Consider the following 12,686-nt stretch of genomic DNA (forward strand, 5'->3'; position numbering starts at 1 on the left):
CCGCACACATATTAATTTGTATTTTTAAACAGCTTGGATGCGACCAACACAAATTGTAATCAGATAAAATCGCTATTAGCCGTAATGTACACGGAACTTAATCAGTTTAATTCCATTTTGTTTACCTTAAAAGTTTTGCGACTTTGTAATTAAATTTTGAAAATAAACAACACTATTTTTCAGCTTAATTGCGTGTTGGCCAGTCCCAAATGGCAGCGCATTGTCAATTGACCGGCGAGCAAGTGGACCAAAATATTGTTATTTAAAATACCGAAGAAATTAAACCAACAAACGAGACACTACATAAAGGTGTCAGGGCGCGATAAACATAAACAATGGGGCCCTAAATAAATAAACGGGCCTAAACCAGCTCGTCCATTAACCCTAACAATGATAACTGATGGAAATTGGCAGCTGACAAATGGATTTGGATTTGGCATGGCATGGCCAACAAACCATCGCAATCCATTTGACTTTCGCTTTTTGTTGTTATCGCCAGTTTAACTGCCATTGAGGCGGTAATTTCAGTTTGGCTGTTTCGGTTGAAACATTGCCCAAATAGCATTGAAATTGGTAATTTCATTAAATTTTGCGCCCAGCAATACTGACCCTGGCAGCATTGTGGTGTGTGATTTCGTTTTTGGCTTTTCAATTTGCCAGTTCAATTAGATTTGGCTGAATTTATGTGGCATCGAGTGGCCCACAGAAGCCGTCCGGCAGCGAAAAGCCGTCAGCAATGTCAAAATTACCAAATACTTGGCCAGGCAATAACATCAAAATTCATGTTTCTCGAACGCCCACCCGAAGGTAATTGACTTTTATTAATCGGCCAGCAATTAGGCCTGGCCCAAAGGCAAATGGCCAGATTCAAGTGCAATTCCGTCTCTCAAGTTATTAACTTTTCGTATGTCTGCGGTAAGAAGATTTTGAAAAACCGTTCAAAAGCTCGCTGCCAGCTAGTGCAAAGCTCTGACGGCAGGTGGCGCTGGTGTTTAAGCCAAGTTTATAGGTCTGCTGGTCAGCTGTGCAGAAGCCGAGCATCAGTTTCTTCGCAGCTCGGAGTCAGTGAAGTGCGCATGCGCCGCAAGTTCCGCCAGCAAACGCGAAGTGCGAAGCGCCGGCGCCAAAAAGTTAACAACCAACGCATCGAAATAAACCAACCAGCGTGCCCGAGAGTTGTGAAAATCGATTAAACAGCAGGTCCCAACGAAGAAGAAAACCGGTGTGTAATTGTTAACAGACCATGCGAGCCCTAATGGCCCAACTGACCTTACGCTCACCCCAAATCTCCAACTCAAGTTGGTTAACGTTGTCTCAGGTCAAGGTCCCCACGGAACCAAATCTAATCTAAGCCAAAAGCGAATAAACGCGGAAGTGTAACGGACAATTATAAACGCATTTGCTGGATACTCGCATAATTAAAAGCGGCAAACAAGTTTGCTTCTATTTCCTACTGCCAAAGCAAACAAACGGGTCTAAATTGAATTAGAAACGCGGCAAGAGCAGCGCATAAATCATACGTATACGCAATGCTTGCGCAAATTTTTACCCACACACACTGTGCGAAATCAAAGCAGAAAGCGAATCACGTTCAATTGCGAATTTACACGGCAATCTCAGCGTTGGAGTTTTATTCGGATCCCAGGCGGCTAATTGTAGAGCGCAGCGTCAATGGCGCATGCGCAACTTTTTAGCCCGCTTTGGGGTTTCTGGGTCTCTGTCTCAGGCGCTTTTTTTTTTTTTTTTTGCCTTATTGCCCGCTTGCGGTTTCTTTCGTGTAACTGTGACGCAATTTTCGTGTGAGTTTGTTTTAGTCTCGCTTCGCCAGTTTTGCCACTGACTCAATACACTGAAAACGAAAGCGGCAAGCGGCGGCCAAGATGTGAGCCACTTGGCCAAGTCGGTTCGCAATTTGTGTGCAATGTGCATTACCTTCGGGCGACTGCGTGCTGCAGTCAGTTGCAATTCACACGCGTCTAAGCTCGGTTCGCTTCCTCTAAAGCAAAATCTTATATATAGCGTTAACTTTACGGTATAAATATTGCGGTTGATAATTAAGTTTGGGCTCTAATTGGAGCGTTACCAGGGGCAGCCATCCTGACATTGCGTAATTGTTCGCCAAGTGATGCGCTTCATTGGCCTGGGCCAAAAAACAATTGCTGCTGCTGCGGTTGGTGGCTTTTCTCTTGTGGGTGCAGCCCTCATTAGTTCATAAAAATAATTAAATGGATTTCTCGATTGCCCTTACAAGGGATAAGGGATAAGGCATAATTGAATGAGGGCCAGTCGAGCATTGAGCTTGCTGCTCAATAACTTATTTACTTCTCGCTGTGCCCACTTCAAACAACCGACGTCATAGCGATTTCATGGCCAATGTCAGTAGAAGTGAAGTGAAGTGATTTGAACAAGTTTGCCGTACTCGCACTCACATCGGTGTATCTGTATCCGCGTATACGAGTATCTGTATCCGCGTGCGTAGACAACTGGGTAGGAAGCTATAAATTCTCAATCCACTCCGCGATTGGAGTGCAGAAAACATAATCAATTTCTCTGCGAGAATCTTCTAAACTGACAGTCGCGTGAATCTGACGCAATTCATGGCTTCCACTTCGATTTCGACGGCTAATGGCTAATGACAATGCCTGTGACTAAGCGAAAGAATCCAGTTGGCAGAACAGCTGGGTTCTGGCTCTTACAATATACTATATATACATTGAATGAGTTCCGGCTGCACGGTGGCTTAATTGATTTTCGTTGGGGCCTAAAGTTTTCAAGAAACCCTTTCTATTTTTTGAGGTTTCTTTTTTCCGGCTTGCCCGGAAAACTTTTGATTTATGTGAGCAAATTTTACGCCTGGCGAACGTGGCGTATGCGTAATTACGGCCACTTGGCACCAAACTTTCTGGCTAATTAATTGGTCTTCGAGGCAGCTGCCGAAAGGTGAATGAATCGCCGGCCGAAAAGGTGCAAATGAGCCAAGTGCTGGAAATCAGAGGACTCCGCTCGCCCCAATCACACACACTCAAACACACTTCGAAGCACACACACACACACTCACATTTAAGTGGTGGCATAATAAATGCGAATTCGTACGTGATGGGCATGTCAACTAGGTTGGGGCATCTTGGCTGCTCTGACAAACGAAGTAAAACAGTTTGGCAACATTTTTCAAAGCCCCTCGGTGTGTTTATAGGTGTGTGATAGCCCCGGTAATTAGATGAGGGAGGGTGTGTGCGTTTCTTGCTGCTGAAGTGTTGAAAATTGTCCGAATTTATGTTGGCCAAGGCAGTTGGCTTCTGCTTGTGACCTTGTAAATTAATTCTGTGATTTGAACTCTCCCTCTTCCAGCCAAGATGCTCCAGTTGTGCACGATATATGCGTGTGCCAATGGCACCCTGGGCCTCAACTTGAGTCGTGCCCCCTGGGATCCGTATCCATGGGTCAGCGGGGTGCAGGCGAAGTCGAGTGCGGAGCGGGGTGGCGTTCGGCTGGGCGACACGCTCCTCGAACTGAATGGCGCCGATGTCCTCGGGCTGAGGATAAGTGAGCTGGCCAGCCGATTGCAGGATCACTGGCAGAGCGGAGCGGAGGTCGTCACCCTGATGATGTGGCGCCAACAGGCGAATGTTGCCCCGAACGAGGATCCTGCGGAGGCATCGCACGCTGTGGTGAGTAAACGATTGCGCAACCTGTTTTCTTGGCCTAATTGGCCCGGAATTATTCGAGTGCCGCTTAAATGGGCCATTGTCTTACATGCTCGTCTGCCATTGAGCGTTACGTAATACTGATTGGCTTAATCACTGCTGCTGCTGTTGCTGTTGTTGGTTTGGTTTCAAGTAATTAGTAATTAGACGCTGCAAGTTGGTCCGCATTGTGGGCTTAAGGCTGCCAATTGCAGTTTGACGGCCCAAGAGTGAAGCCGCGATTCAAGGTAGCCACTCGTAAGAAAAAAAATGCAAAACCACTCTTTACCTACTAACTCAACCATAACCACACATAATTGTAGTTGACTGGCCATCGAATACTACTCACTTAAAGTTAATTGCGTAAATTGAAGTTTATTGGGATGAACCTGCTCATAAGGTTAAATTAATGTATGCTAATAAATATGAGATTACATTTGTAGTTTTTCGTAGCACATGAATAAGTTATTTTGCTCCGATTTTCTTCAAGTTTTAAGTTTACTTTAACGAGCTTTGAAATTATTATTTCCCATTAGCAAGCCAACGAACAACCTTGAACATTAGTCAGAGCTCTGGTCCACTTCAATGTGCAGGTAAATTGAGATCCTGAGGTTTGCCCCGAGGCGTTCAACCATACTAATGTCCAGTCGGCGTCCATGCGACAGTGTCGTTGTAAATTGTTTATCTGCCGACCAAGATGCTGTTTACTTTATTAAATGCAATTGAATCGAAATAACGCAATTTCGTTCTTGACACATTATGTGTACTTTATTACAATTCAATTGACCTAAATGTCCTCGCTGTGGACAGTCGAAATTTAAGGCCAGCCAGTCGGTCAACCAGCCAGGATGATTTGCACATACAGGTGGTTGGCAGGGAAAGTCCATTTCAATCAGTTGAGGGAGCCATGATTGACACACTGTGTGCCAGTTTGACCCGTTAAACAGATTAAACTTGCAACCGCATTCGGCCATGGAACGTAATGCGTCTTTCGAATGCAGGCGGCCCTTTCGATGGGAATTTGAGCACCAGTCGTTTTGATAATCGAATGCAAATTGAATGAAAATCGGCTTTAATCGAAGCCTTTCATAGCCAAAGTCGCGTGAATTATTAACATAATACTATCGAAAACTTGGGCCATGGCGAGAATTTAAACTAAATTAAATGCAGGTGTTGATTTAATTTCCTTAGAGTGTCGTTTAACCTTGAAGCGGAATCCTTATATTAATCAGTTCTATTTCTCTTTATTTTTGCAGCAGCATGGAATTAATCAGCAATCGCTGCAAAAGTTTGCAACATGCCTGCAACATATTTCCCAATTACTGGAGTGTCCTGTATGCCTCGAGGTAAGTGGAATATGGGGCAATCGGGGGATGGGGGATGAGAAATGAGGGTGGGATGCTGGACCATAAGGACATCCAACCGCCTGCATGTGCATTGCATATCGATGAGGCTGACTGGCTTTAGTTTTAGTTCGTCATTATCTAACTCAGCTGGGCTCGAACTCTCGACCCAACTCGCTCAAAACTTAGTTGGGCCAGTTGGCCTCCTGTTTGCCTTTGTGAGCCGCTGCTGTCAAGCGCACTTTGAGAAAAATAATAGACTATAAGAAATATAAAGATGATTGGAGTTTGTTTATAGAAAATAGCTGATATACAAGGTATATAAACAATGTTGTTTGTTTTTTAAGCAAATGCAAACCATTTTAAGTATTGGTTTATCTTTGGAAAGAAATTATAATTTGAAACTATTTTTAGATAGGTTCGGAGTTTGAGTTGTGAATTGAATAAGGTTGTAAAGTGCTGATTATTTTCTCTCAGTGCAGTTCCTGTTTCATTGGCAATCCCAGTGCCATCCTCTCTTCCGGGCCTGCGTTGATTTTGCTGCGCAAGTTTGTTGCTAATCACTTGACTGTATATAAAGTTTGCAACGTCGGGCTGCCGGTGATTGCGTGCCCCTAGTTCCACGTCCATGTGCCCCCACCCCTCCCCTCCTGTAAGCCCCCCACTCCCTTCGCCCAGGTACGGGAGTATTGTTGACTCAATTACTCAAACGACGCACATGGCCCGATCCGGCTCTCCAATGTTGGCACTTAATAGCCGTCGGTTATGTTGCCAGGCCAAGTTTTTTATTCGAGCGGCTGCTTGCCTATTTTATTTTGTCCTATATCCGAGTAGGTTTTTGATAAATGTTTGCCCGGGCATGTGATTTGATTAGTTTTGCAAAATATATACATCCACAGCGGAGCCTGTGATTGATTATGTCGTTTAAAAATCAAATATTGACGATTAGTGTGTGTCGAGTGTGTGGGTCGGCGGCAGCGGAAGTCAGTGTGAATAATCGTGTCAATCGGCTGCGGGCCAGCTTCTGATTTTGCTGTTTTTGAAGCTTCAACGCTGAGACTCGAGAGCCCAGAGCTCGATGTCGATGTGCATTTAAATTAAAGCTGCTGCTGGCGAGGGCCGGGCTTTAAATTTATTTATGCCCAGCTTGTCAGCAAAAACATAAATTTAATTAATTAGACAAGATAAAGAGTGTGCAGACCGGTGAGCAGAGCAAACGCTCCCCCTTTTGCTCCCTTTCTCATTTCTGGCCATTAAAAATGCAGAGTTATTTTCAAACGAAATTCTCGCCTGCAGCAGATCTCGTTGGCTCAGTGCTGGAGTGTCAGTGTGTAACCATAAATTAAGCATGTGCAGGGAGCAGGAGGAGCAACGGGGAATAGAGGAGTGGAGGGGTGGAGGGTGTGGCAAGGACATATCCCAGAGATATCCTGGGATATCCTGGACACGGCCACGCTGCAACGCCTTCGGAGCGAGTTGGCCACACACACAGAGCAGCTTGAACTCCACTTGCAGCTGCACTGAATAATTTGTTTATTAACCCGAAATCAGTTTATGCTGCTCCGTCCTGCGGCTGAGTTGCCAGGAAGCAAGTGGGAGGAGGAGGAGGAGGGGAGGGGAGGCCATCGGATTTGGCCATTATTACTCCGGCACGGAGCAGGCATTATATTGTATTATGAGCACCAGTATGTGTGCCGTCCATCTCCTTTACGTATTTTACGTATTTATGTATGCAAACACGCACACAAGTCCATTAAGTTATTAAGGGATTTTGTTTTGCTAGGTTTTCAATAGTTGTGCAGCTCCGATTCCCTTCAATGCTAATCGCCTGCATTAGTTTGCATCCAGTTGGATAAGGATTTGCTTCTGCCTCTCCGTGTTTGACATTAAATCGGGCATAAAATTGTTTTTGTTCCATTTAAATATGCATAAATTTGCTGGCCATTTAATTTTCATAAATTTTGCAAGCAAACAGCTCAGCTTGAACTCTCGATGGCAAAATGATTAATTCATTTTCGATCGGTCCTGCGGCCACTTTGTTAATCCAAACTGGCAAACAAGTTCCCGAAATCGAATCAATAGTGTACTGTTGAAGCCATCTTAAACATGCCTAAAAGCGTGCTTCGAAAATTTCGATTACTCGACGACAGATGCCGAAAAGTGGGCTAAAACCACTCGGCCTTGTCCATTTCCGCCGCCATTGCCACTGCCACTTCCACTTCCCCAGTTTTGTTTTCGCTCAGCTGCATTTAATTGATTTCTATCACTAATTGGAGTCTTTGTTTATGCATGCGGGGGTATTAAAATTAAAAGCATTTTCTCATGCCATTTAAGCCAATTAAAAACAATAAGAGACGAGTAACATTTAAAATATCTGGCACACGTGCACGTTCTTTAAATCCCTACGGATTTTGTTGGCCAGACATGTTAGAATGTTAGGGCATTGAAATGCATTCAGCCATTAAAGCGAATATCAGATATTGCTCGCAGTTTACATGAAAGGGTAGTTGGAATATCAAATCTCCATTAATATAAAAAGCGTGTTTATTTGACATAAGTAAATATCTACATGTTATTTTTGGTAGGGAGCGGTTTAAAAGCTTTAGTTTCCATTGAAAATGTACTGATTATATTAGATTTTTATACGCTAATGGGGATGCAATCATAACTTTTTCTTGCCGTACCGTGTTCTTTATCTTGGTGTTTTTATCTGGTCAGATTGCAATCGAATCGCTTTACATTTGTAATACGTAGTAAAAAGTACAAAAGCTGCTGTGCAAAAATTGTTTCTTTATTCAGCTCGTAGCAAATTTATGTTCGCCTGCATATTTACAACAGTTTTTGGCTGAGTACACGTACATACAGAGAGGCAGAGACAAAAAGCGATGGCCGAATATCGATACAATTTCCCCAGTCCTTTAGTCTATTTCCCGTGTTCGCATTTATGTATTTCACTTTTTTCGCATTGCATTTTCCCATTGCATTTTTGTTTTTGTGCATTTATGAGGGACCGACTTCAAATGCGCAATACTATTTGGGTGCGCATCAAACACAGTTGTATTATTTTAAATCCGCTTGCAATATTTTCAATTTGATTTTCAATTTAAATGGAAAGCTTGCTGCGCACAGCGCTGCGAATATAATACATTTTTCATGTCGATTTGAGAACGGCAATCGGAGCTGCATGTTAAACTTAAGGAGACCAAGTTCCTGGGGCAAAGACAAGGGCCAAATGTGGGCAATAATCAAATTTAGTTTCCGTTTGTGTATTACGAAGTACGTAGACTAGAATTGGTTTTTGTTTAAATGCAATTGGGAAAATAATAGTGCAGCAATCAGGCAGCTCAGCTGCAGTTGCAGTTGCCTGGGGTCCTGAGGGTTCGATGGCCATGATATTTATAATTAATTGAAATAATTCCCCTCCTGAATAATTACACACACTCACCGAACTCGTCTCTCGTTTCTTTTTTCCTTTATTCCCCCGCTCGGAAATCAGGTCATCAAACCACCTGGCTGGCAGTGCTGCAATGGACACGTGCTCTGCAATAATTGCCGCAGTCGCTCCGTGAAGTGTCCTGTGTGCCGAGTTCCTTTGGGGCCACGAGGACGCTGCCTGCTGTCGGACAAATTGTTCACGTTGCTCGCGGAGAGCTTTCCCTGCGACGGCGGTAAGTGCTGGCCGGCTTTTAAGGACGTGTATTCGCGACTTTTATCTATTTAATCTGCGTAAAACGATACCCGAATTAGCCTTGTCATTAGGCAACAGCTGTTCGTTTCAGTCCGTTTCTGAGAATTCTAGGGAGTCTCCTTAAGTGGCAAGGACAGAGGTATGGGATTCGGTTTTTGCCAATTATTAAGGCTCATTCTTTACAGATTTCTTCGAGCTTGAAATATTGATAGGAAACAGCTTGACAATTTAGTTCATGAAATTCGTTTTGCTTTTGAATAAATTAAGAGCTTGTTAAGTAAGGAAGTCCTTAAAAGTCAGAATTAGATGTTTGCGAATCATGTTATTTTTGGTTATTTATTGCTTAGCCCTTTAGTAAATTTAAAGGAAGTTTAGCTTGTCCCTTTAATACTCATCTCTTCTAATTAATTTTTTACAGATTTAATTTTTGTATTAGGATTATATTTCCGATATGATTATCGGAATATGAGAACCCCAAACAATGGTTTTAGCCCACGCCCTGCTTTACTCTATATTATATATCCTATGCCATTGGCAGCATCCTGGTTCCGAGTCCCCATTTTGGTGGGCCGAAAACTTTTCGGCGGCGGCAAGTGTCAATGTTTCACTTAAATCTCAACCGAGAGGCGGCGCAAATGAAAGAAAAATGTGACGAGAAAGCGGAGCGGAGTCAAGAGTGCTTGAAATTGAGCGCAATGGCTCATCTTCGCTTGTTGTTCTTTTTATAGCGTAATTATGTAACATAAATTGCTAAAGTTTTTTGCGCTTTACGCCACTGCCATCTTGCCAGCATTGTGTTACCCATCGTTGTTGTTGTTATTATTATTATTGTTGTTGCAGTTGTTGTTGCTTTCAGCTGGGCGGCTTCGTTTAAAGTTTAGCCGCCCTTGTTGCCATTTTCAATCTGTGTCCGCCAACTTAACTTCGAGTGAAGTTTACAGCGGAGGTAACAAGCAGCAACAGAATTTTCCGCCGTTGTCTGCATTTGTTTTTACTTGTTGGTCTTCATTTTTTGCCACTTTTCCCCACTTCGGGGTCTTGAGCTTTGTTTTTACCCAGCTTATGCTGTGCTTAGTGCGTTTTTATTGCTTCTACATTAAGTGTGCATTCTTTATGTTTTGCCGGGATTTTCCAAGCTCATATTTATATAGATGTACTAGGGACGTGGAGACTTATTTACTTTTTTCTATTTTCATTTGCCACTTGAACTTCTTGGGAGTTTTGCAGTCAAGAGTTGGGTCGAAATCCTAACGAGCGCAAATGGACAATTGCAACTCCGGGAAAACTTGCGAGTTGTGCGTGGAATTCGGAGAGGGATGTCCTCCGAACTAGGACTAGATATCCCGGCTGTATTTATTATATTTACATTTCGTAGTTTACTCCCCGCAGGACTTTCTTTTAATAGTTTTTTTTCGGCTCTTTTTTCAGGGAAGTCCAACCAGGTGACTGCGGCCCAGGGCCATGAAAAACTGAGCAGCGTCAACAAGTGCACAAATGAATATCATAATCAACCGAAAATGGCGCTGGCCAAGTCGAGTTCGGGCAAGAAGTGCGGCAAGCAAATCTCCAGGCAACTGGCAATTTCGGCGCAGCCCCAGATGCCAAAGGAGAGTGCCCAAACTGGCGGTGAAATCAGGAGGAAAAGCCACGACGAGGAGGCGGAGGAGGAGGAGGCTGTCCTGCAGCGTTGCACGCTGATAAAAGTGCAGCACCGGGAGACCGGCGAGGACTTTTCGGTCGGAGGTCACAACAATATGCTCGTTAAACCAAAGTTAAAGTTGAGTAAGAAAAGTTGGCGGACTGCGGGGCGAGATCAAGACGGATTGCGGTGCGATGAAGCTGCGGCCACCACCATAAATAATGGCGACCAGGTGGGCGACGGCTCTGGCTCCGGCGAGTATCAAAATTATCATTGCCCCACTGGGAAATCATGCAGCTACAGCTTCGGCCAGCCGTTGGGCAACAAATTGTCAACGGTCGAGATGAGGGACTGCTCCGCCTCCGCCTCCTCCTCCAGCGACGGAGGCGGTGCATCCTTATCAGCGGGGAGCCATAAACAGGCGCCGGCATCCGGAGTAAATCAGGCTGTGGCACTGGATCCGGGGTCAATGGGTCGCCTGGAGTGGCAGCTGCTGCGGCATCTCAGCGCCGAGCACCGGCTGGCGGTGCTGCAAGTCTGCGGCACGTTCGGCGAGCGGTTGCACGTGCGCCCCCAGTTGCCGCACGAGGGCGTGGCATGCCTGCGGCTGAGCGAGGGCGACTCTTTTGCGTCCACTTTGGGCCACGTCAAAGTGCACACATTTTTCTTGGCTGTCATTGAGATCGGTGGCAGTGGCGGTGGCAGCGGCGACGGAGAGCACGCCGTCTTCCTGTGGCACCAGGACCTGCCACAAGGACCCACTTTCGAGTCAGTCATCGCGACACAATGCCACCAGTTTCGGGGACCGGCTCATTCACTCCGGCGCAGCTGGCCGGAGATTAGGGCATCCGGCCAGTTCCTCACCTGCCGCAATTTGGCTGCCAACTACGAGGTGACCATCGAGAGAAGGTAGACTCCGCTTAACATAGACTGGTCCCAAAGTTTAGTGCATAGTAGTTAAATCTAATTAGCTTTAAGACCCCGAACTGATTTCCCTTTTTGGCTCTCTGCAAAAGTACCGATAGAGCAGCAAACTAAAACGGAACTTAAAAAAATAAAATAGAAATGTATGCTTTGTGAATTATATTTGCGTTTTTTTTTCACTGGGCGCGTGTCTGTGCGAAAAATGCAAAACGCAATTTGGAAATGTGTTTAATTTGCAATATTTTTAATTAATAAAAACATTTAGAAATGTGCTGACCTGGCAGGTTGAAAGTCGAGGCAGGTGAGCAGCGGAGTTGGGCCTTTGGAAACCTTTGGATGCTCTTCAAAAAAGAGGTAAATAAATTAAAGGTATGCATTTGTATGGCTACCTTAATCAAAAGAAAGCCTTCGTTTGAACCATGATTGCGTTTTTTTTTGTATTCTATATGCCATATCAAGTGTATCTCATTTGGTGAATGAAAGGACGGACTGTTTTTCGTTGCGGTGAAAAAATAATTCTGATATTTGCAGCCAAAGCCGACAACAGCAACATCGGTGGTAACTAGCGGCTGTCTGTTTGCTGCCTCTTGATAATTGACTTGCATGCAAATTAATGTTTTTTGCTCCTCTGCTGCTGCGCGTGGGCGTAAATTGCTGCCCTGTCTGACAAACAGTAAACACGGTCAATGCAGCGGCGAGTCATTTTCATCAACGCCGCGCAACACATAAATCTCGGCGCCATCGATGTTTACCATATTTAAGGAAAAAATTCCAATTTGATACAACAAAAATCACAGCGCTATAACAACATGTATGCGGGGCAAATAGAGCAAGCCCGTTTTTATTATCCTCATCTTTTTTTTTTTGAGCTTTTTTGTTTTTGGTTTTTGCATTGCAGCCTTTCCACACTATCGCCTGTTTGTTTTTGATGAGCCATCATCATCATATTCATCGTCATCTTATGCACTGCCACTGCACTCGGCACCGCACACAATCGAAAAAGTGTGCATAGTTAAAATAAATTAAATATTTTCGCCAACGACACTTTTTTCAACGCCGCTGATGAGGAGATGATCTGACTGCCGCACGAATAATGGCGGTGACGTCACGGCGATTGGTTATCTTTGTCGGGGGTCCATCAAGTAAATTAAAAATATTCCGGCGAAGCAATTAAATTACGGCCACGGCGGGGGGGAAAATAAGTTCAATATGATGAGCCAGTCAAAATGCAAATGATCAGAAAACAATTTACAAGACAAACGACTCTTTTTGATGGTAGCCAAGTTTGCAGTTTTCAAAAATCCAACGCATTAACATTTTAATTAAGGACTTTAAAGAAAAAATTATTTTCAATAAATCGTATCACTTTAAGTTTAATTGTTTTTTTTTTTAAATAAAATATCTGCGTT

General features: G+C 44.1%; 1 protein-coding gene across 3 annotated transcripts; it reads left to right on the forward strand.

The window, feature by feature from the left end:
* Positions 1-1,063: 1,063 nt before the first annotated feature.
* On the forward strand, positions 1,064-11,403 carry LOC108091598. 3 transcript variants are annotated; one of them, XM_017190872.1, is made up of 5 exons: positions 1,064-1,222; positions 3,349-3,668; positions 4,940-5,029; positions 8,523-8,694; positions 10,143-11,403. In XM_017190872.1, the coding sequence occupies exons 2-5, from the start codon at positions 3,354-3,356 to the stop codon at positions 11,264-11,266; spliced, it is 1,701 nt and encodes a 566-aa protein (XP_017046361.1). In that variant the 5' UTR covers positions 1,064-1,222; positions 3,349-3,353; the 3' UTR covers positions 11,267-11,403. The 3 variants fall into 3 exon arrangements, with proteins under 3 accessions (XP_017046361.1, XP_017046364.1, XP_017046362.1); XM_017190875.1 differs by having other exon boundaries at positions 4,943-5,029; XM_017190873.1 differs by lacking the exon at positions 1,064-1,222 and adding an exon at positions 1,986-2,032.
* Positions 11,404-12,686: the final 1,283 nt, after the last annotated feature.

Source organism: Drosophila ficusphila, unplaced genomic scaffold, assembly GCF_018152265.1.
Source record: "Drosophila ficusphila isolate 14025-0441.05 unplaced genomic scaffold, ASM1815226v1 contig_791, whole genome shotgun sequence".
Lineage (NCBI taxonomy): Eukaryota > Metazoa > Arthropoda > Insecta > Diptera > Drosophilidae > Drosophila > Drosophila ficusphila.

What these genes read in the sequence shown, in the direction of transcription:
- LOC108091598 (XM_017190872.1), top strand. Translation starts at nt 3,354, where the DNA reads ATGCTCCAGTTGTGCACGATATATGCGTGTGCCAATGGCACCCTGGGC. An exon ending in CGGAGGCATCGCACGCTGTG is followed by an intron (nt 3,669 to 4,939) that starts GTGAGTAAACGA and finishes TTATTTTTGCAG; the next exon opens with CAGCATGGAATTAATCAGCA. An exon ending in AGTGTCCTGTATGCCTCGAG is followed by an intron (nt 5,030 to 8,522) that starts GTAAGTGGAATA and finishes CTCGGAAATCAG; the next exon opens with GTCATCAAACCACCTGGCTG.